This window comes from Polypterus senegalus, chromosome 13 (assembly GCF_016835505.1).
Source record: "Polypterus senegalus isolate Bchr_013 chromosome 13, ASM1683550v1, whole genome shotgun sequence".
NCBI classification, from domain to species: domain Eukaryota; kingdom Metazoa; phylum Chordata; class Cladistia; order Polypteriformes; family Polypteridae; genus Polypterus; species Polypterus senegalus.
This window is the reverse complement of record NC_053166.1, coordinates 141289595-141310696: the sequence shown is the minus strand read 5'-3', so window position 1 is coordinate 141310696 and position 21102 is coordinate 141289595. Positions and strand designations below refer to the sequence as shown.

General features: G+C 34.2%; 1 protein-coding gene across 1 annotated transcript in view; it reads left to right on the top strand.

The window, feature by feature from the left end:
• The first annotated feature begins 142 nt into the window (after nucleotides 1-142).
• The window catches only part of top3a (DNA topoisomerase III alpha), a 30124-nt gene continuing 9164 nt past the window's right edge, over nucleotides 143-21102 (top strand). Inside the window, exons 1-17 of the mRNA XM_039774960.1 lie at nucleotides 143-262; nucleotides 1266-1542; nucleotides 3033-3092; nucleotides 3574-3647; nucleotides 4040-4115; nucleotides 6967-7075; nucleotides 8028-8171; nucleotides 8583-8753; nucleotides 10646-10746; nucleotides 11229-11303; nucleotides 13046-13128; nucleotides 13630-13837; nucleotides 17109-17294; nucleotides 17585-17714; nucleotides 17992-18105; nucleotides 18608-18773; nucleotides 20434-20580. Of these exons, the coding sequence (XP_039630894.1) occupies nucleotides 1360-1542; nucleotides 3033-3092; nucleotides 3574-3647; nucleotides 4040-4115; nucleotides 6967-7075; nucleotides 8028-8171; nucleotides 8583-8753; nucleotides 10646-10746; nucleotides 11229-11303; nucleotides 13046-13128; nucleotides 13630-13837; nucleotides 17109-17294; nucleotides 17585-17714; nucleotides 17992-18105; nucleotides 18608-18773; nucleotides 20434-20580 (2027 nt within the window). The 5' untranslated portion in view covers nucleotides 143-262; nucleotides 1266-1359. The remainder of the gene's footprint in view (nucleotides 263-1265; nucleotides 1543-3032; nucleotides 3093-3573; nucleotides 3648-4039; nucleotides 4116-6966; nucleotides 7076-8027; nucleotides 8172-8582; nucleotides 8754-10645; nucleotides 10747-11228; nucleotides 11304-13045; nucleotides 13129-13629; nucleotides 13838-17108; nucleotides 17295-17584; nucleotides 17715-17991; nucleotides 18106-18607; nucleotides 18774-20433; nucleotides 20581-21102) is intronic.

Here is a 21102-nt window from a genome sequence, read left to right as displayed (position 1 = left end):
ATTGTAAAATATCCATTAAAAACAAACACTGCTAACGGACGACATTTCCCGCTTATACCTGGGAAATGAAGTCTTTGGTTGAACACGAGAAAGCGCATGTGCAAGGTACAGGAGACCGGCGATGCGCAATGTTTATGAAAATAAACGTCATCAGGAGCGACGGAAATGGACGTGGATGCGGAGCTTTTCCATCCCGCGAATTTGACTGACTGTGACTGCCTGCCAGTAAACATTTCAATTTTTAGGTGGACGTAGTTATTACGTAAGTAAGAATATCAGCATTAATGACGAAGTGCGAATAGTAGTCTGCTTTATATACATGTCATGTTTATACTTCACATATATTTACATTATAAATAAACTTTGAAAATAAAGATCAGAACCTTTCCCGCGTTTTGGGAGCTGCTGTTATTTGGACGGGGTGATGCCACATGCACTTTACGTTACTCTTAAACACTTTTGTATAAGTCATTCATGTCATTCTGTTTCGAACACTGATCTTAATGCATATATTGATGCTAAATTTCCTTTGTTAATTTTTTTTTTAATATCGTTCTTACTGTATGCATCACGTGTTTCTTCGCTTATATAATCCTTTTATTTGAATTTAAGAGTGTTCGAGTTTGATTTAATCCAGTCATCTTCTTTTGGGAACAGCCACACGGCAATGTCGAGATTAAAAAAAAGAGAGAAACATTTGCTTAGACAGTTTTTGAATGGCATCTATAAAAGTCATACTTTTGTTTTAATTTTAAAATTCTATCAGTAGTATGTGCGCTGATCATGGGCATGGTTTTGTTTCATACTTTTAAAAGTATGGTAAAGTTTATTTGAGAGATGCACGATTCTTCTACATATTGTGTCTTATTCTAGGTGAAAGATAGCTAGAATTTTGTTTTTGTTTTTTTTTTTTTTATTTTTTATCGTATGAAGAACTGGACGACGTTTTACCACGATAGGTGTATTCAGTGGAAAAAGACTTAAGCCCGTGAATGCACTTTCTCGATGACTGTTGTCTATTCGTGCTGTTGTGTTTGTATTGCATTCTCCTACCTGAGTAGGGTTGCAGTGACCCAGGGTTTGTCTTTGAACTTAAATCCAATCTTTTCGTACAGCTTCATATTTGGTTGATATCTTTAATGTACAAAGTCGAGATAGTGTCATATAGTTATTTACATGCCCAGTTTGGCCACAAATTGTGATATAGGGAGTCCATAAAATTCTTTCTGTTTTCTCCATATTCTTATTTTCTATGTTTTTGGCAGAAACACACACCACTTAGACATTAAGATGAATATAAGATGAAGAAGATTTTTCAAGTACCATGTAGGTGTAATTCCTACATAAGCTCTCCATGTGATGGTCTTTAAAAGATTGCTGTGTGCAGGATCCAGGCTGTTACATGTGAGTGGCAAAAGATTATTCTGCAGCCCCGCAGAAGCCATGAGGAGGTTTCAGATTAAAAAAGTCTTGTGTGTGGCAGAGAAAAATGACGCTGCAAAGGGCATTGCTGAGATTCTATCCAATGGAAGAGCAAGAAGGGTGAGTAAGTTACCAGAAATCTTATCTGAACTTAATTTCATACAATATGTTAGTATTAGAAATTAGTGTATTAAAAAAATATATAAAATTATGGTAACATTTTTCAGCTGATATTAAGTAAGTTATATACTTTCCAAATATTGTTACCAAATTGCAAAAAATAAATGTATTACAATAGAATCTCATCATCATTCCATGTTTAATGACCATTTTTAGCTTTACTCGGGTTATGCAGTTGCTCAAATCTTTTCTTTCCATAGTCCTGCACATCCTTTGTAGGAGACCCTTAGTTTACATATTATTCAGCAGACCAGCTCCACATCCAACTATATCATATTTGGCCACCCTCTGGGCCCCATCCCCTCCCCTCCTCTCTTTGTTGGTGCACCACTTCACTTAATCATCCTCTCCCTTTCACTCCACAAGTCCAAACCACCTTAGTCTGTTTCTCCTCAGCACAACACCTGTGACCTCACCACTAGCTGAACTTTTGTATTGGTCTACCCCTCATCTCCGTGAGACTCCACACATTCATCTAGTTATTTTTATCTTTGTTCTTTCCAGCTTTCTTTCATGGTTTACCTTCATATACCAGTACCCTACTACACCTCCAAAAACGTTCATATTCATATTCTTTACTGTTCAGTGTCATTAGAGCCTCCTTTACAAGTGCAAATTGAGGACAGCTCATGGAATTTCTTCTGTGCTATTTTTCCCCTCTCTGTCACTGCTGATGTCTACGTTTAAACCTACTACAATTACATTGACATTCCTCACCTTCTCAAACACTTCCTACAAACAAATGTCACAATTGTTGCCTGTAGACTGCCAGCTACATCTTTTAGACACCCACCTCTGACAGCCTGTGCACTAGATTAATTTTCTCCCAGTATCTTTACCACACATGTGGCCATGCACAAACCTCTTCATCCGAGCAACCTGTTCATCTCCAAACTTAGCCTTGGTCTTTTCTGCATTTACTTATCATGAGGCAATTTAAAACAAACTGGCTATTCATGCTTTCAAAATATAGACTGGGCCTCCTTCTAGTGGCTTAGGGATAGGACATATTTCACAATTAGCACACTAAACAAGTCTAATGAACGAAATCTAAGTTCTTAAAAAAACTGAGCAATCTAAACAAGGAGCAGCTTATTTAGACACGTGACTAAAAACTCAAAGACTACACGATAACATGCAATACTTGATGTTCTTTTAGTTAAACAAGACAAGTTTTTCCTGATGTGGAAGACCTGGCAAATACTGAAGAACATAATATTTTCAAACCCACTGAATTAATTTTCAGGGTTGCAGTGTGGTGGTGCCACTTCTAGTGGCATTCCTTGCAGAGCAGGACCTAATTCTGCACCCAAAGATACCCATTTTAACTACAGTGATGATGGTTTCTCTTGCTGGAGGAGATCAATATGTCTAAAACTAATGAATTATTTTGCTTGTTTCTAATCAGTTACTTTGTTTTTCTTCTGCAGAAAGAAGGTCTCTCACGGTTTAATAAAATATATGAGTATGAGTACCAGATGTTTGGACAGGTAGGCATTTATTGCTTCATATTTCTGTCTTGAGTATTTATTGTGCTGTACTCTGTTTCACTTTGAAATTTTATTAGTTTTATAAACTGGAACATTATTCAGATACACATGGGCAATTTCAATATTTCTTACTGCTCCTGCTCTCCTATATGGTTGAAGATGATAGGTGTTTTACAGCAGACCACAACTGATGATGAAGTGTGTCTGTAGACTTTTTTTGTAAGCTTCATTTCAGACAGCACAGTGTCCCATCAGGGACAAGCGCTAACACTTTAGGAAGCATGAGTTTAATCATGTAAGTGATGACTTTTTACTTTAATGTTAACGGTGAACATGTTTTCTTTCATGCTAAAATTTGGGTTTCATATTGCAGCAGTCATTTTAATAAATTATAAATTGGCTCATCTTTTTGTGCCACAGAACTATTACATTATTTATCTTTGTTTGGTCTGTTTTTACCTTGCTGTTCTTATCGTTGTAGAATGTCACAGTTCTCATGACCTCCGTTTCTGGGCATCTGTTAGCACTTGAGTTTAAGGCGCCCTTTAACAAATGGTAAGATTACTACAAGCATAATTTATTTCACATCTCGGTTATATATCTTCTCAGAATAGGATCAAAATTTTGCAATTATTAGTGACCCATAAAAAAATATAATAATTTACTCCTGAGGAGGATCCATATTGCCCTTTAAAACTAATGTGAGTTGTGCTGCTTATAAAATTTAATTTCATATAAGCTTTTCTAACCTAAAACATTCTTACTGATTTTAACAGAAGAGTGTAAGATTTATACTGTATTAACCATATAGAAAAGATTTAGCTCGAACCGTCATAAACTGAAACAAATTTTCCAACCATTGTAGTCGTATTTCATATTTAACTTTGCTTCCTTTTTCCCAGTAGCTGATGTCTGTGCTTGATCCTGATATTTGTTCTCTTTGATAGGCACAGTTGTAATCCAGTAGTTTTATTTGATGCTGAAGTTGAGAAATACTGTCCTGAAAACTATGTGGATATCAAGGTAAAATATTTTCTCTAACGTTTTTATACGGATATCATCTTTATAATATAAGTTGTATTTAACAGGTTTCAGAATAGAAAATTCACAATAAACAGACTGCATGTAGCTCCTAGCACTGTAACTAAATAACTAAGAAATTCTATGTACTGTATTCATATAACACAAAATATTTTAATGGAGTACATGCAATTGTAGGTCAGAGATTTTTGAAAAATAATACAAAGTTTGATATTGTTCTGTATGTATGGTGATGTATTTGCAATTGGACAGTTATGTCAAAATTGCTGGTTTTGCCATATACTGAAGTTATTTAGATTTGATGAGAAAAGATGACTATGAGGCAGTTTAGTGAAAGTCACCTTTTGTTTTTCAGTATGTCTGTGTATGTACACTTCCAACATTTTGGAATAACAATATTTTGTTGCATTCATCCATTTCAAGAATTCTTTATATTGGGACAAATTAACATAATGTTCACAAATGCATTTAGTCTAATTCAGGGTCGCCGGGGTGTGGCGGAGCCTATCCTGACTAATTTGGGTATGAAGCAGGGACCAACCATAAACAGGCTATCAAGTCTTTTGCAAAGGCCTCTCATGCACAACAACACATTCTTGGGATGTACATGGAAAACCTGAGTACCTGAAGAAAAACGCTCACAGACATGGGGAGAACTTGCAAACCCACTGATAACAGCTGGGTGTTGAATTTTAACCCATGATGCTGTGCTTATGTGGTATTCGTGCTAACCATTTCAATATTGTGCCACCTTGAAAACACATTAGTCTTAAGTAAATTAGTGTTAACAATGTGGTTGCATATCATTTGCACATAACATTTTTAACCCTATAGCCTACTGTCATCTCCAAATTTTATTTGCTTGCTTTTTTCAAAAGCACTTGCAACATAGACATTTTAAGTTTGGGAACATTCTTTGTCCATGGATGTCTATAGTAATCCTTAAGCTACAACAGTTAATTACAATATGAGTAAAGACATTTCATCAAGTTACAAAGAAGGTCATGAATGCCATGGATCTACTTCCACTTGTTTAACAGGTTAAATTTGTGAGTCACCCACACTTTTTTACATTGTAGTCATGTGGATTTGTCCAGTTTGTCTGTAATACTTTGCTTTAGAGCTGTGCTGGATAATCCTGGTACCTTTTTTGCTTTTCTATTTGTTGTCTCTTATAACCGGTGTACATTTTTTGTGTGACCTTTATAATTATGGTATCTACAAAATGCAAATGGTGATACCTTTAACCCTACACTCTGGAGGTTCTTGTTGATTTAACCAACGGTATTTTCAGAGTATATCTTCATAGCTGTGATAGTTTTTGTGTCTTCAACTTCATTGGTTTCTTCAGCTATCATCATCATCGCATCATATATTTCTGAGTACACTAATTGATTCCTTTGCATGATATTCTAGATTGTTGATTTTGTAGCAAACAATTTGTATTCAATAGTTTTATTGAATTATTCTTGTTTTAACCGTCACATGCAAATTGCTTTCTTTTAATTTATGGTTACTTCTATAGTCTTTCAGTCAGGGCAGAAGAAAAAGCAAGGTTGGGTGGAAGAATGGTAGGAAAGTAACAGAAAAGTGATTATTCTAAAAACATTCGTGCACTGATATTCCCAGAAATAAAAAGATGACACATTTAACTTTGTCTATAGCCGGAAGAAGGATAGAGTCATTTGTGGTAAACCTTAACCAGTACAAGGCCATGGTTATCTAGTCTTTTAATCTTATGGACGTGTTCTTGAAGATGTAAGGGACATACTTTTTTTTATACAATTATGGAAACAAAGTGATATATATAATACTGTTTCTGAAGAGAAGGATGGGGGTAAATTGGAGGATGATGTATAATGACATACTTGTTTTCATTTTCTGATTAGGTCTGATGTATATCTAAATGTTTGAAATATGTCTTTACACTAGTTTGTGGAATTTTGTAGATTATTGACTCAACTGTTTAATGTCAAGCCTCACAATATATTTACCAGAAGAGCTCACTTGTAAAGCTGTGAAATGGTTCATTTATTCTGTATTGTAAATGTGGAGTTCTGGGTGTCATGGAGGACAATTTCTATGGAAACGTCTTTGCCAAGTGTTAACAATGGGACAATATGGGATTATAATCAGTGTTAGTAGTAAAAATGTTTCTTGATGCTTTAATAAGAAATAGCAGAATTATTGAAGAGCTAATCTTAAAATGTTGGTCTATATGTTCTACAGTTTAGTAACCTTCTAAAGAACAGCAAAGGAATTGTTGAAACCAAGAAAACTGCATTATGAATGGGTGAATGTTAGCATTTTTCACATTGTGGATTGAATATTTCATTTTAATGTGTTGTTTTAATTTTTTAAACTGTCCTTGGCTCATAGTTGATTTGTTCTGGGAAATAAAGCTTGTTTATTCCTTTAGTACTTTAAGTATCAATTAACTTGTTTGCGTCTGTCTTTAATACTGCATTTGTCTAAACATATGACACTTGACTGATATGCTCATAAAGGACTATTTAGCAATTATACCTTGGCCTCACTTCACAGTTGCTCCCACCAGCTGATTCTCCCAGCTAGCAGTTTGATGGAAAATCTTATATCCTTATACAGTATAATATGTTAGGTCAAGTATTCCTGAACTGAATGTCAGAATGCCGAAAGCTTATGTGTAGTGATGGGGTCCAAAGAATAGCATTTGGTGCGAAATTGCTTGCAGATAACCGAAAGTCCATATTAGTCTGGTCCTATTAGTATATATTAAAATCTTTGTGGGATTGAAGATATGATTCCCTCTAATTGTATATTTAAATGTTGTCCTTGTCTTGACTTTTTTCAGAGAACTCTGGAGAGAGAAAGTCGTCATTGTGATGCCCTTGTAATCTGGACTGATTGTGATCGTGAGGGAGAGAATATTGGCTTTGAGATCTCAGACGTCTGTAAAGCAGGTGAAATATTTGTGTGTGTATGTATGTGTGTATATATATCTATATAAATATCTATATATATCTATGTATATATATATATATATATAGATATAGATACAATATATTTTTTATATCTGTATATATCTGTTAGATTACTTATTTATATACTTGTAACCTATAGTGCCTTAAAGTATGTAAAATGTCAAAAACCTTCATCAGTATTGAAAAGTGTTCACAAAGTTGGTAATTACAAGCTAAATTCTGTACAGATACAATATATTACCTCAAGAACTTTTGTTGATGAGCTTCACCGATATGGGACATTAGTAGATTATATAATTTAGGAAATTTTCAAAAATAAATTTATCATTCTGTAAAATACCACAGTATGGTAGTGGTTTTTAAAAGGAAATGTACAAATAAGAACAAATAAAACACATAAATAATATCAGAAAACAGGCCTATACAATTATTTCAAAAGCACTGATAATCTTGCAATCTATTGCAAAGAAATGGAAAAATCGTAAACATCTCTACACTGCCCAAATCCGGCTGTTCCAGTAGTTATGTGCCAGCCTGGACTAATAACACATTCTTGCAGACGTTTCTTTTTACTTGCACACATTACTGGTTTACAAGGATATGGAATGTCTTACATTAACTACTGAACTAAATTAAAAACCAAATATGAACAGGGTGCCAGCCCATTAAATGGTACAGTCATGCACATACACCTACCCACGTTACTTTTACTGGGTGAAGTTAGAATTGCCTTTCAGTGTGTTAATGACACCTGTAAGATGTGTGGCAAAATAACTCTACACAGAGAAGAACAATGCAAACATGGAAAAAGTACAAGCTCCACAGTGACTGGGTTAGGGGTTCATAAAACTGTTTGAAAGCAGCACCAATATTATTCACATGTGGCAAACTGTTTTGCATGCTTTATTTTTATTTATTTTTTCTTCTTCAGTGAAGCCAAACCTTCAAGTGTTCCGAGCACGTTTTTCTGAGATAACACCTAATTCCATCAGAAATGCATGGCAGAATCTGTCAGAGCCAGATCTTAACACCAGTGATGCTGTTGATGTTAGGCAAGAACTGGACCTCCGAATTGGTAAAATAAATAAATATATGAGTAAAATTAATCACTGACTGGTTTTAAATGAGTAATACTTAACCATCTTGAATATTTTTTTTATTATCTCTCTTTTTATTAAAAGTAGACACTAACGAAAGAATGGAAATGGTAATTTATATTTGGTTGTTGTTTGAGATATGTTTGATTACTTTCTTAATTTTCTATGCATTTGCCCTATAAAATCTATTTTTTTCATTTAGTAATGCATTTACAAAAGTACCTCTTTGTTATAGTCTGATAATAAGTGATCTTTACATATAATTTAAGTTAGTGGAAATGTATGTAATAATTGTACCAGTGCAAATGCTGAATTTTTTTTGTGACACCAAATTAGTGCTGGTTTAGTTATTAGTTTTGTTTATAAATTCATTTTGTTACCTTTTATAGGTGCTGCATTCACAAGATTTCAGACTTTACGGCTTCAGAAGATTTTTCCTAATGTGCTCTCGGATCAGTTAATCAGTTATGGCAGCTGTCAGTTTCCTACATTGGGTTTTGTTGTGGAAAGATTTAAAGCCATTCAGGCTTTTATTCCAGAAACATTTTACAAAATTAAAGGTAGAAATGACTACTGTTTCTTAAGAATGTAAAGCTAGATTTTTTTCCTCTAGATTTGCATGCTTTTCCTTTGAAACTATTATTATTATTTAATTGCTTCAAATAACTTATGTGTTGCTTATTTAAAAGTATGATATGCATTTAAAAACCCCTGTACCAACTTTTAGATTTTTATAATTGTTTCAAATCTTTTGTCTTTATTGTAACTGTTTTTCATTTATTTCACAAAATTACAAAGCTAAATATCAAATAAATGTGTCAAGCAGGTACAGTATAGAAAACCATCACGCTATGTGGTGTGTTCACCCACTATCAAATTACCAGAGACTTTATTTAAAATAGAAAGATTCACATTATAAGATCAAAACTTGGATGTGCAATACGTTGCCCCTGACAGTTCAATACAGGCACATTTTTTAAAATCTGCACTGAATATTTTGAAGTGGTGTAGTCTGTCAGAAAATGAAAAGCTGTACCTTTCTATAGCAATGCATTTGTATTTTTTAATCTGTGTGGGCCATTGTAGTCTGCCTGCTTGTTACATACCAAAGGTCCACATTATTCTCCCTTGAAAAATGCTTTAATTAAACCATTTTATAGATTCAAAGGCTTCACAAAATATAAAGACAGCATGTTCAAGAGAGCATAAGAAAAATGTTCTGAAACTTTTAGACATTTTTGAAGTGGTCAGAAAATAACTACATGATTGAATGAATCAGTAAATCATTCTAAGGAGCTTTCCTTATCACATCATACATTTGGGGATGGGGACAATCATTAAAATTAAATCTCATTATATGCTTTACAAAAAAAGATCAAATGGACAAAAAGTGTGAAACTTTGGTTTTAGATGTGAGTTGGATACTTGCATTATATCTGTGATATCACTTACATTGCATATCATGTATTTTACAAAGAAAACTTGAAATGTATATTGATTTTAAGACAATCCCACTTATTAACTTTGGTGTGAAAGAGTCTGTGCTACCTTTTTCCTTTAAAAGCAAATTCTGCAGTGATTTTGATATATGATTGTGTGCAAATGCACCTTCATCCCACCTCCCCTCTTTCTAAACATGTCTAGAGTAAATTTTTGATCTACCTTTTTCTTATTGTGTATTTGGCTAATGTCAAAATCAAAGGTTGAGAATACAGTGATATTTACATACTGTAAATGTTTGACAGTTGTATAATATGCACATCAGATGACTGTTCATCACATTGAGCTGAATGTGGGACTTGAACTGACAACCTTTTGATTTAACATATATTTGTCTTAGTATTTTACATAGTGTGATGTATTGGCTAAGTTGGCATCATGGTACAGTGCTAAGGATAAACCTTGAATTACATCCTTGATATTACATGGTTACTGTCAAGTACCATGCTCTTACAAGTTGTGCTACCCAGACTGTGTAACCCTATTACTCTTTCTCATGTTAGCATTATTATTTTATTGGATTAAATTATTGAATTTAAAAAAGTATGAATTAGCCATTAGAAAAACAAATTTTGATTAGTCCAATCCTTGACCTAAAATAATTCAGAAAGAATCCAAGCACATTGACAAGAAAATTATGATATTTCAGGCATTATAGAAGTTGGCACCAACACTTGTAGTTTCTCCTGCATCCCAACAGGGGTTATCTGTGTGATTAAAATTGCCTCAGTAATTATTACAATAAATCCAATATCTTTAAACATAATTACTGTCTCCTGGGTGTGTGACACTTGTAATATGGTAAACATTTTATTATGATTGGAGCTGTAAACATGAAGATCTACTTATTTAAATTTTCTATTTATCTTACTGTGAATTCATAAAAAGGCTCCAAAATTGTTTTCAATATAGTTTATATCTTTAATTTAACACACATTTTCTGTTCTTGAAGTAACCCATGAAACTGACGATGGAGTCGTGGATTTCAACTGGAAAAGATACAGATTGTTCAGTCACACTGCATGTTTGGTTCTCTATCAGATATGCATGGAGGTATATTTCTATTATTTCTGATTTCAGAGTTGTAGTAAAGATTAAAATATTTTGATTATCTTGGTATTATGTTTATCTTACTGTTAAGTATATACAGGAAGATTATTACAAATTAAAAAAGTAACAATTCTTAGTTTTTACTACACCTGAAAACAGCAATTAGGATAAAGTAATAAAGTAAATCTTTTTAAAGTATGCTGTGTATTAGTCACATAAAAAATACATGTTATATTGACAGTAGGAAATTGTACATTATCATTTGACTTCTTGAGTTTATCTGTCTATAAATATTAAATATACTTTATCATCATTAACAATGATTTGTAAAAAATTAATCCAAAAAGGTGTTTTGTTCTTTTATTACTTTTAAGGAGGATGTGTCACATAAATATCACTTTCTTTAATGTAGCTACTTTATGAAGATCTCCTGTATATTTTCATAGTGAAATATGTATTATTATTGTTATTCTTGTGAACAACAGAGTCCCATTGCCAAAGTAATTGAAGTTTCCAGTAAGCCAAAAAGTAAATGGAGACCTCTACCTCTTGACACCATTGTAAGTATGTTACAGCAACAGTAAAAATGATAATGCTTATTTTCCATTGAATTCTTACAGTTTAATGAAATAGTTTAACTGATGGTATCAAATGGCTATTAGATTATTGAAATTTAAAATTCTTTTCAATAGTGAATCAAAATGAACATTGTGAAAATGTTCACCCCTTTTTCTTAAGGGGTGAGCACCACCTTTTGTTCCAGAAGTCATTGGGAAGAAGTGTCTTCTATGAGAGTTTCCTCTTTTGAAATGCACTGCTAGCTTGGCTATCATGATTATATGTCAAGGGTCATGGTTTAATCAACACACAAGATGCTCTATTATGGTTGTGATAATCATGTAGCCAGGTCTGTGTTATTAAAAAAATGAATAGACTGTTTATATCATGTTGCTTTTGAGTTATGGCCAAAGTTAAGGTACATTGGTGTAATAAGTTGTTTAACATAATTTTATATACTTGATTTCAAATATGGGCCAAATTTGTGGATGTATCCATTCTGTTTTGTGTCAGCTCTACTGGCAAGTGGTGGTATTGTAGTGGCACGGAGAATGTTTGTTTTTCTAGGCACAAATCTGATGTCCTAATACTAGTTGAGCATTTTTGAATGCCACAGCTTACCAAAGCCTTGTAGTTGACTGTGCAGATTCCTTTATGGCCACAGTCCTTTTTTTTTTTTTTTTTTTTAAATGGATACTTCATCAAACTAACTTGAACATGTCACTCATTTCAGTATACTTCCTTGAACAATTTTTAAATTTTAATCCAGTAGAGTGTCTTTGGGATAAAGTAGGAAAGAAGGTTTGCAGCATTAAAGTTTGATGAAATTGCTTGCAAAAACAGCTTGTGGCTGTATGAATTAGAATTCCATAGAAATGTTACCATCATCTTGTTCAACCCATGCCACAAAAAATTCAGGCTGTTGTGGACATAAATGGAAGTTCTACTTAATAGTAGACAGGTGTAGCTACTCAAGTGGCCAATGCCCATTCATATTACTTCACCAGTTTTCACCCATCAAGAGCAGTGTAGTAACATTTGATACCTTATTAATAATGTTAAGCATATGTTCCTGGCTGACAATTGATTTAATCAACAAATCATTCATTCCTAATTTTTACATTCCAGCTTGTGATTTGATTATTTAAACAATCTATAGATGCTAAAACATGCCTTTTGAGTATCAGTATTGTTTTTACTATTATCAGAAAAATAACATAATTTTATGTTACCCAGGAATGTGTGTAATTTGAATACTTGCAGTCCTGTTTGTTAAATTTTAAATAATTAGATTTGGAGATCCAGCATTTGCCTTCTGTGATTTTGCTGCTTGGTCCTCCCTGCGTGGAGTTTGCATGTTCTCCCAGTGTCTGCGTGGGTTTCCTCCGGGTACTCCGGTTTCCTTCCACAGTCCAAAGACATGCAGATTAGGTGGATTGGCATTTCTAACATTGTCCCTAGTGTGTGCCTGGTGTGTGTGTCCTGCGGTGGGTTGGCACCCTGCCTGGGATTGGTTCCTGCCTTGCGGCCTGTGTTGGCTGGAATTGGCTCCAGCAGACCCCCGTGACCCTGTGTTTGGATTCAACGGGTTGGAAAATGGATGGATGGATGGGGTTTTTCTGCTTGCTTTCAGTTTATGCTCTAGCTTTGCCTATGGCCCTAAAGTGAATAAAAAGTGAGTCTGATGTTGGATGGAGATGAAGCTAACCAAACTTAATTGTTTATAACTATGTGCATTTTCTAGGAGCTTGAAAAGCTGGCATCTCGGAAGCTCAAGATAAATGCAAAGGAGACCATGAAAATAGCAGAAAAACTGTACACCCAAGGGTATGTCTTGTCATTATCTAACCCGCCTAGTCCTGAACAGGGGCTGGGGTATGCTGGAGCCTGTTCCAGCTAGCATAGGGTGCAGGGCAAGAACAAACCCTGGACAGGGCACTAGTCCATTGTAGGGTGAACACACACCCCAACCCAACACACACTTGGGCCAATTTAGGATTGTCAGTTCACTTTAAGTCAATTTAGGATCACCAATTCATTTAAATTGTCCAGGTGTTTATTCTGTATTTGCTTTTTTTATTCTTATTAATTAAATGCATCCTTATTGTTTGATATAATTCTTGGTAACATTGACAGATTTTAAGAGCATGTACAGCAATATAAATTGCACTTAAGAAAGACCCACATTTCTCACTGTAACAAAGCATAATTTAGGCATGTGCTTGTTAGATTGAAAGAAACTGTTGTATCTTTAGGCTCTGCTCAGTTTGCTTTATCTAATCCTGTGTTTATAAAAATATATAACCAGTTGCCAAATCTCTTTTGTAGGTTTATAAGCTATCCACGTACTGAAACAAATATTTTTCCTAAAGGGCTAAACCTTAGTTCTCTAGTGGAGCAGCAAACTCTGGATGACCGCTGGGGTGCATTTGCTCAGGGTATTTTGGACAGGGGTGGGCCAACTCCTCGTAATGGGACAAAATCTGATCAGGCTCATCCCCCAATCCACCCAACTAAATATACCAACAACCTTCAGGTATGTTAGAAAATGTATTAAATTATAAAAATAATAATGATGATGATGCTTTCAATATTAATGAAGGCAGAAACATTATAGGTTAGAAATAAATGTATATGCTTTTTCCAGTCTGGACTCTGGGATTAATGATGTGAATGTTTATAAAATATGTTCAGTATTGACAAAAAGTAATAATGTTTGTATGTTATTAGTTTAAATAGATGGTGTTTGTCTGTTACTGTGACTTAAAGAACTATCCAGATTTCTATAAGCAATTAATGCAGACCATCCAGGTAATTCCAAAGGGTTCACAAACTTTTTCTTGCAACTGTACCGAAAAATCTGTCTGCAGATGTTATTTTATTTAAAATAATTTTTTCTGCTTAACATAACATTTTGCAATTATAGTAACACTATCAAAAATAGAATTTTTTTCATAACTGCTAAAATAACTTTTTTTTTTTTATTTTCTGATGTCATTTGTTTTCTGTTCCAATACCCATATATACTCAGTAAAAAAAGAAACATCCCTTTTTAAGGACTGTGTATTTCAACAATAATGTTTTAAAAATCCAAATAACTTTACAGATCTTCATTGTAAAGGGTTTAAACAATGTTTTCCATGCATGTTCAATTAAACATAATCAATTAATTAACATGCACCTATGGAATGGTCGTTAAGACCTTAACAGCTTACAGAAAGTAGGCATTTAAGGTCACAGTTCTAAAAACGCAGGACAATAAAGAGACTTGTCTACCGACTGTAAAAAACACCCAAAGAAAGATGCCCAGGGTCCCTGCTCATCTGCATGAACGTGCATTAGGCATGCTGCAGGGAGGCATGAGGACTGCTGATGGGGCTAGGGCAATAAATTGCCATGTCCGCACTGTGAGACGCCTAAGACAGCGCTACAGGGAGACAGGAAGGACAGCTGATCATCCTCACTGTGGAAGAGCCCGGATCTCAATTCCATTGAGCACGTCTGGGACCTGTTGGATCGCAGGGTGAGGGCTAGGGCCATCCCCCCAGAAATGTCCAGGAACTTGCAGGTGCCTTGGTGGAAGAGTGGGGTAACATCTCACAGCAAGAACTGACAAATTTGGTCCAGTCCATGAGGAGGAGATGCACTGCAGTACTTCAAGCAGCTGGTGGCCACACCAGATACTGACTGGTACTTTTGATTTTGAGCCTCCCTCCATTCAGGGACACATTGTGAAACATTTTTAGTTTGTCTTATGGTGTTGACTCTTTTACTGTTCATACAAATATTTACACATTAAGTTTACTGAAAGTAAAAACAGTTGAAAGTCAGAGGACGTTTCTTTTTTTGCTGAGTATATAACCAGTTTACATCTTAGCATACGTGATGATTCTTACATGATTTGATTAAATACATTTTATTTTAAAAATAGTTCAAACGTGTAAAGCAAATTACATGTTTTATTTTCAAGGTGCTAATTATGCACAACAAGCAAAATAAACACCCTACAATATGTTCATTCTTAATGGGTTTTTTAGGTTACACATCTCACCACATATTCTGAAACTGCTTTTCCTGGTGAGGGTCGCAGCAGCAGCAGGTCAAGCAAGTCAGTCCAGACTTCGTTGTCCCCAGCTACAGTTTCCATCTCTTCCTGAGAATTCCCAAGTGTTCTCAATTCAGCTGAGAAATATAATCCCCATAGTTTGTCCTATGTCTGTCACAGGGTCTGTACCCAGTGGGATGTGCCTGGAGCAGCTCCAGGGGGAGCCATCCGGGGACATCCTTATAGCATGTCCAGACTTCCTCAGCTGCCCCCTATGGATCCATATGAACAGTTACTGCACTCTGAAATCCTCCCATTTCTAAGTATGGAGTGTCAACCCAGTAGACCTTCAAAGAAACCTAATTTCTGCCACTTGTACTCACAATCTTATTCTTTCAGTTATTAAGCACAGCTCATAACCATGAGTGATATTTTTTAAATCACATTATAATACAGTAGTAATACAGCATTACCCAAGTATATAAAACTGTTTCATGTTTTTGAGTTAAATTTGACTATAACTAAAGAAAGGTTCAAAAAGAGCATCAGGTGAAAAAGAGAAGCTGTATAATGCATTGATAAACCTCAACAAGTTGCTCTTATATGGTGTCATTAGTGGTGTTAAGCTCAGCATGGTTTGAGTTTGCAGTGATGCTAATGCAAAAAAAAAAACAAACACTTCTCAACACTGAGGAGGGTAAAGTTAACTTGCGTCTTCATCAGACATCTGTTTGAGCACACTGATATTTATGGCATGGTACTCCTTGGGGTCATGGACATAGAAATAAGTGAGCAAATGCTTTACGAGCTCTTGTATTAAAGTGATTTTGTGCTGATGTTGAATGTGAAGTTCATGTTTACATGCTGTATAATAGATTGAAATGGGCATAGACATTTTAAATGCAAGGTCATGTACAGTGAACGTGTTATGGGGATCTTTCTTCTTACAACAGCTGCTGGAAGTAGATTAATTAATGATGCCATGGAATGACAGGTATTTTCTTTTGTCTTAAGTGTTTGAATTCCAATGATGATGCTTGAGTAGGAAGTGTTAAACATAATTGAAAGGCAGTGCAGTTGTTTTGTGGCTAATAGACTCACTTATTAAGGAATTTGTGGACTTGAGAAATAGATATAGCTTTGATAGTGAGAGCAAGGTTGAGATATGTTTGAATGACACAGTGCCTTGTTCTAACTTCTGAGATCAGCTGCTTGTCATTGAGGGAAGTATTTTATAACTGTGTAACAAACTGTGTGATTATTATAAGGGAGACATCCTCTTAGAATGTGGAAACCTGAAAAAGCAATGAAAAGAAATTTTAGGGATAATTGTCAAACCTTTTTAAAGCCAGATTTTTGTCTTTCTTTTTATAAATAATACAGTACTTTAAAATATCAAATGCAGTTTATTTCTCAAATACAAGATAAAGATATCTGGGTAATGTAATCAAGAGCAGACTGGAAAAAGAATAAATCACTCATTTGCCACAACATTTATTCTTGTTAGTGTAATATTGGCTGGAGAGATTCATTTCAGTGTCATATTTTCCCCCCTCTCATAAGTCTTATTCTTTTTCTTGTCATGTATGATTTTATAAAATTAATATTTCTTCCTCAGTTTTGCCTTATGACTTTCTTCAGGTTTTTTCTGGCTCATATGTGTTTCATTATAAATGTGAAATTATGTTATTATTAGTTTATAATGTGCCATAATGTCACATCTGGTATAATGCTTAATGACCATTTTTTGTAACGGCTGCAGGGAAACGAGCAGCGTTTATATGAATTCATTGTTCGGCATTTTCTGGCATGCTGCTCCCAGGACGCACAAGGGATGGAAACCACAGTTGACATTGACATTGCCAAAGAGCAGTTCTCGGCACATGGCTTAATGATTATTGCAAGAAACTACTTGGATGTCTATCCTTATGATAAGTGGACTGCAAAGGTAATTGGAATATAATGAATATGCCACTTTAATTATCAGGGGTGGCTCAAAGTAGAAAATGTTTTTCAAATATGTAATATGTTCTGTATGTTAACAGTATATGCAGGGAAAACCAAGCTGAAGGTAGATGAATTTTTCAGCTTCATTATTTTTCTAATTTATAATTAAGCTGGAAGTTGTCTGGTTAAGGGAGGTTAGTTCTCTAATTAAAATCATGTGTTACTTAAAACTGACATTGTGTATTTTAGGTAAATTTAAGTATGAAAAGGAGTATGTCTTGTTTTCTGTAGGTTATTCCTGTTTATGAACAGGGATCGCAATTTCAGCCATCCACTATTGAAATGGTAGATGGTGAGACCAGTCCACCGCAGCTGCTTACTGAAGCTGATCTCATTGCCCTCATGGAGAAGCATGGCATTGGTAATTAACAGAATACTTAAATGATATAATTCTTTGAATAAGTTCATAAACATAGTTGATTATTCTCTGATGTATATTGCAGTATACAGTGCAAATGTGTTAGAAGGAAAAATATAACGGTAGGTTTATTTGGTTAAGTAAGTAGGATTGCTATGGGGTGAGCAAAATTAAGAAAAGGGAGGTACTAGTATTTGCATAAGAAACCTCTGCAACAGCGATGTGATCTGCAGAATTGTGCATTGTGATTTTTTTTTTTTTTCCCCCCCTTTCTTTTTAGGCACAGATGCAACACATGCAGACCACATAGAAACAATAAAGTCGAGGATGTATGTTGGACTTACAGCAGATCAGAGGTTTCTTCCAGGGGAGTTAGGAATGGGATTAGTTGAAGGTAATGTAACAAAGCCTGTCCCACAATATTACATGAATGCAACATGTTCAACTGCTTGATTTCCGTGAACATATTGCATTACAAATATGATCATTTACAGGACTGTGTATTTTACTTAGGTATGTTGTGTTTGTATTAAGTGTACTGATTGACTGTATGTATATGTGGAAATTGTATAAACTGTAGTTCATTTATTGACAGTTGGAGACATTAATCAAGGGGTTTTACCTTTTTGTTTTTATAACTTTCTGCAACTTAGCTCTGTGTGTGTGTGTGTATATATATATATATATATATATATATATATATATATATATATATATATATATATATATGTGTGTGTGTATGTATATGTATGTATGTATGTATGTGTATATATATATATATATATATATATATATATATATATGTGTGTGTGTGTATGAGTATATCTCAGTAGATCTTTCTTTAAATAAATTTGTTTATTTAATTTACTTCACTGATAGTAACCATCTATTTCTAGGATATGATTCCATGGGTTATGAAATGTCCAAACCAGACTTGAGAGCAGAGCTTGAAGCGGACCTAAAGTTGATCTGTGAAGGGAGAAAAGATAAATTTACAGTATTGAGGCAGCAAATAGAAAAATACAAACAAGTCTTTATTGAAGCAGCAAGAAAAGCAAAAAAGTGAGTACATAAATCAACTCTTTCATTCAAACTTTCTGAGCAAACAGTGGTAGTTGATTTAGTGATATTCTCTGAAGTTTGTGTTATGCAATGTAATTTGTGAAACTTTTCTGATATCCTTGAAAGCTTCCTGTTAATGGGCATGTTACATTAAGTCTGCAATATTTAAAAACAAGTTTTTGAGATTTTTACACATGCCTCCTCACTGTGCAGAACGAGAACTTCATGAATCTTTTAATAGTATATACCACTATTAAAATCTTTCTCATTGCTAGCTACTTTTATTTGGGCAAAAATGTAGTGTTTTATGTGACCAGTATATTCATTAATGTATTGTTTTCTTAAGAATTACTTATTACTACTTTTTTTTTTTGTTTGTTTGTTTGGGTCTGGCACCTCCTGACTCGCCTGTACAAGGAAAAACTCCATAAATGATATGCCATTGGACTTGTCTTGATGTCTAGTTGATGTTATGCAAAGCATCAAGCTTTTTAACATCAACCCCAGTATTTGTTGGCCCTGTAAAAACTGTTTTTTGGATCATAGTTTGTAAAAGAAATTGGATACTTCTGGTAAAGAGTAAACCAAAAGGGGTGTTCAGCAAAAACATTTAGAAATGCTTGATGTTGTGCATGCCACATCAACTAGCCCCAGGGGTTCATCCCAATGAGAAATGAGGGGTCAAAGTTACTCCTTTTTTCCTCAAAATTTCAAAAAATGGAGGATTGGTAATAAAGGCATGTTGAGTGTCATTTTACAGTATTTTGAGGTTGCTGTTCACAAATATAATATTTTTGGTATATGATTACTTACTGGTGGTCCTTGCCCTGCAAGAGCCACTCCCAGAATGTTAAAAATAACAGATTTCAAGCATAACCATACAAGTTATCATTTTAGACTATTTCAAGTTTAGTGATTACAGATATATTATTTTTAATCCTTTACTTGGGATCTAACCCCCTAAATACTTCTATCAGTGGGTGAAAAATTACAAATTTATATTACAATCGATATTTAGCCTTTATAAACGTTTAAATTGAAGCACACATTTTAATATTTGAAATATTTGACACAACTATTCTTGTTTATTATTTTCAGCTTCCTCATGAAGTAAGACATGACATTTCTTATGAACACCTCTAGTTAGCGTTATGCTCATTCTGGCTTTTTAAATCTCAAAAGACACATTGTTGAGACATACAGTACTGTGCAGAAGTTTTGTATACAGTGTTTATTGAAACTTAACCAGTTTAAGTCCAGTGAGTAACCTGAAACGGTGCAAAGGTAAATCATAAACTCTTACAGATGTTAAAAAAAAAAAAAAACCCAAAAAACTGCATTACCAAACACTGAAAAATAATGTAATTTTCAAAATTATACAAAAATGCCTTTTTCATGGAAAAAGTAAAGAGTTAACAACTTTCAGCTTTTCTGCAGCAGTGGAAGTTCCTTCCAGTCCTGTTGTTTTATTTATTTAAGTCAGTTTTGCCTTCAGGTTTCATACTTGTGACATGTAGAAGCATGAATTAACTTTAGCTTCTTGATCAATAAAATGCTTGAACATATCCTGTACAAATTACGTGTAAAATATACTTATTTTACAACATGAAGCATATCCTGTATATTAATAGAATTTATTTATGTTGGATGTTTTATTTAGACTAGATGAAGCACTGTCCAGTTATTTTGGTGAGGCAAGAGAATTCACTGAGAGTGAGCAGATTCAGATGGAGATTCCCCTTCCAGTACGGAAATGTCCGCAGTGCAACAAGGACATGGTGCTAAGAGCAAAAAAAGATGGCAAAGGGTAAGTAGTTTTTCTATATTATCATTATTTATATATATATATATATATAAATTTCTTTTATTGAATATGTTAACATTTTTTGTTTCCAGTATTGTTGAACTAAAAAATTAAAAAGCACTTTTGAATTGAGTTAAAATGTCAACCTCACATAGGGCTGATTTGGCTGCAATTCCTATAGGTCATTAGCTGTTTAAACCATACAGTTAATTTCTTCTTTGTTTTTTGTCTTTTAATGATTCCTGTGGCATTGTGACTTTGCTGTGTCTTTTAGCAACACATGTCTTCTAGTTTTGTTGAAATCTAGAAAAATGATTTAGGTTAGGTTTACTTTGAAAATTGCTCTGTGCCCAAGATTATAGACTCCAGTTATGTCAGTTGGATGTTTTCAAGTAGGAATGTAAATAAAATAGTTATGGTTAGCCGATTTGATCTTGAAAACTGTTTAGAAAATTAAAAAAAATGGTTAACACCATCCCCTCACATGCAGTCACAATGTGCTTTATAGAAAACACAAGATTACAA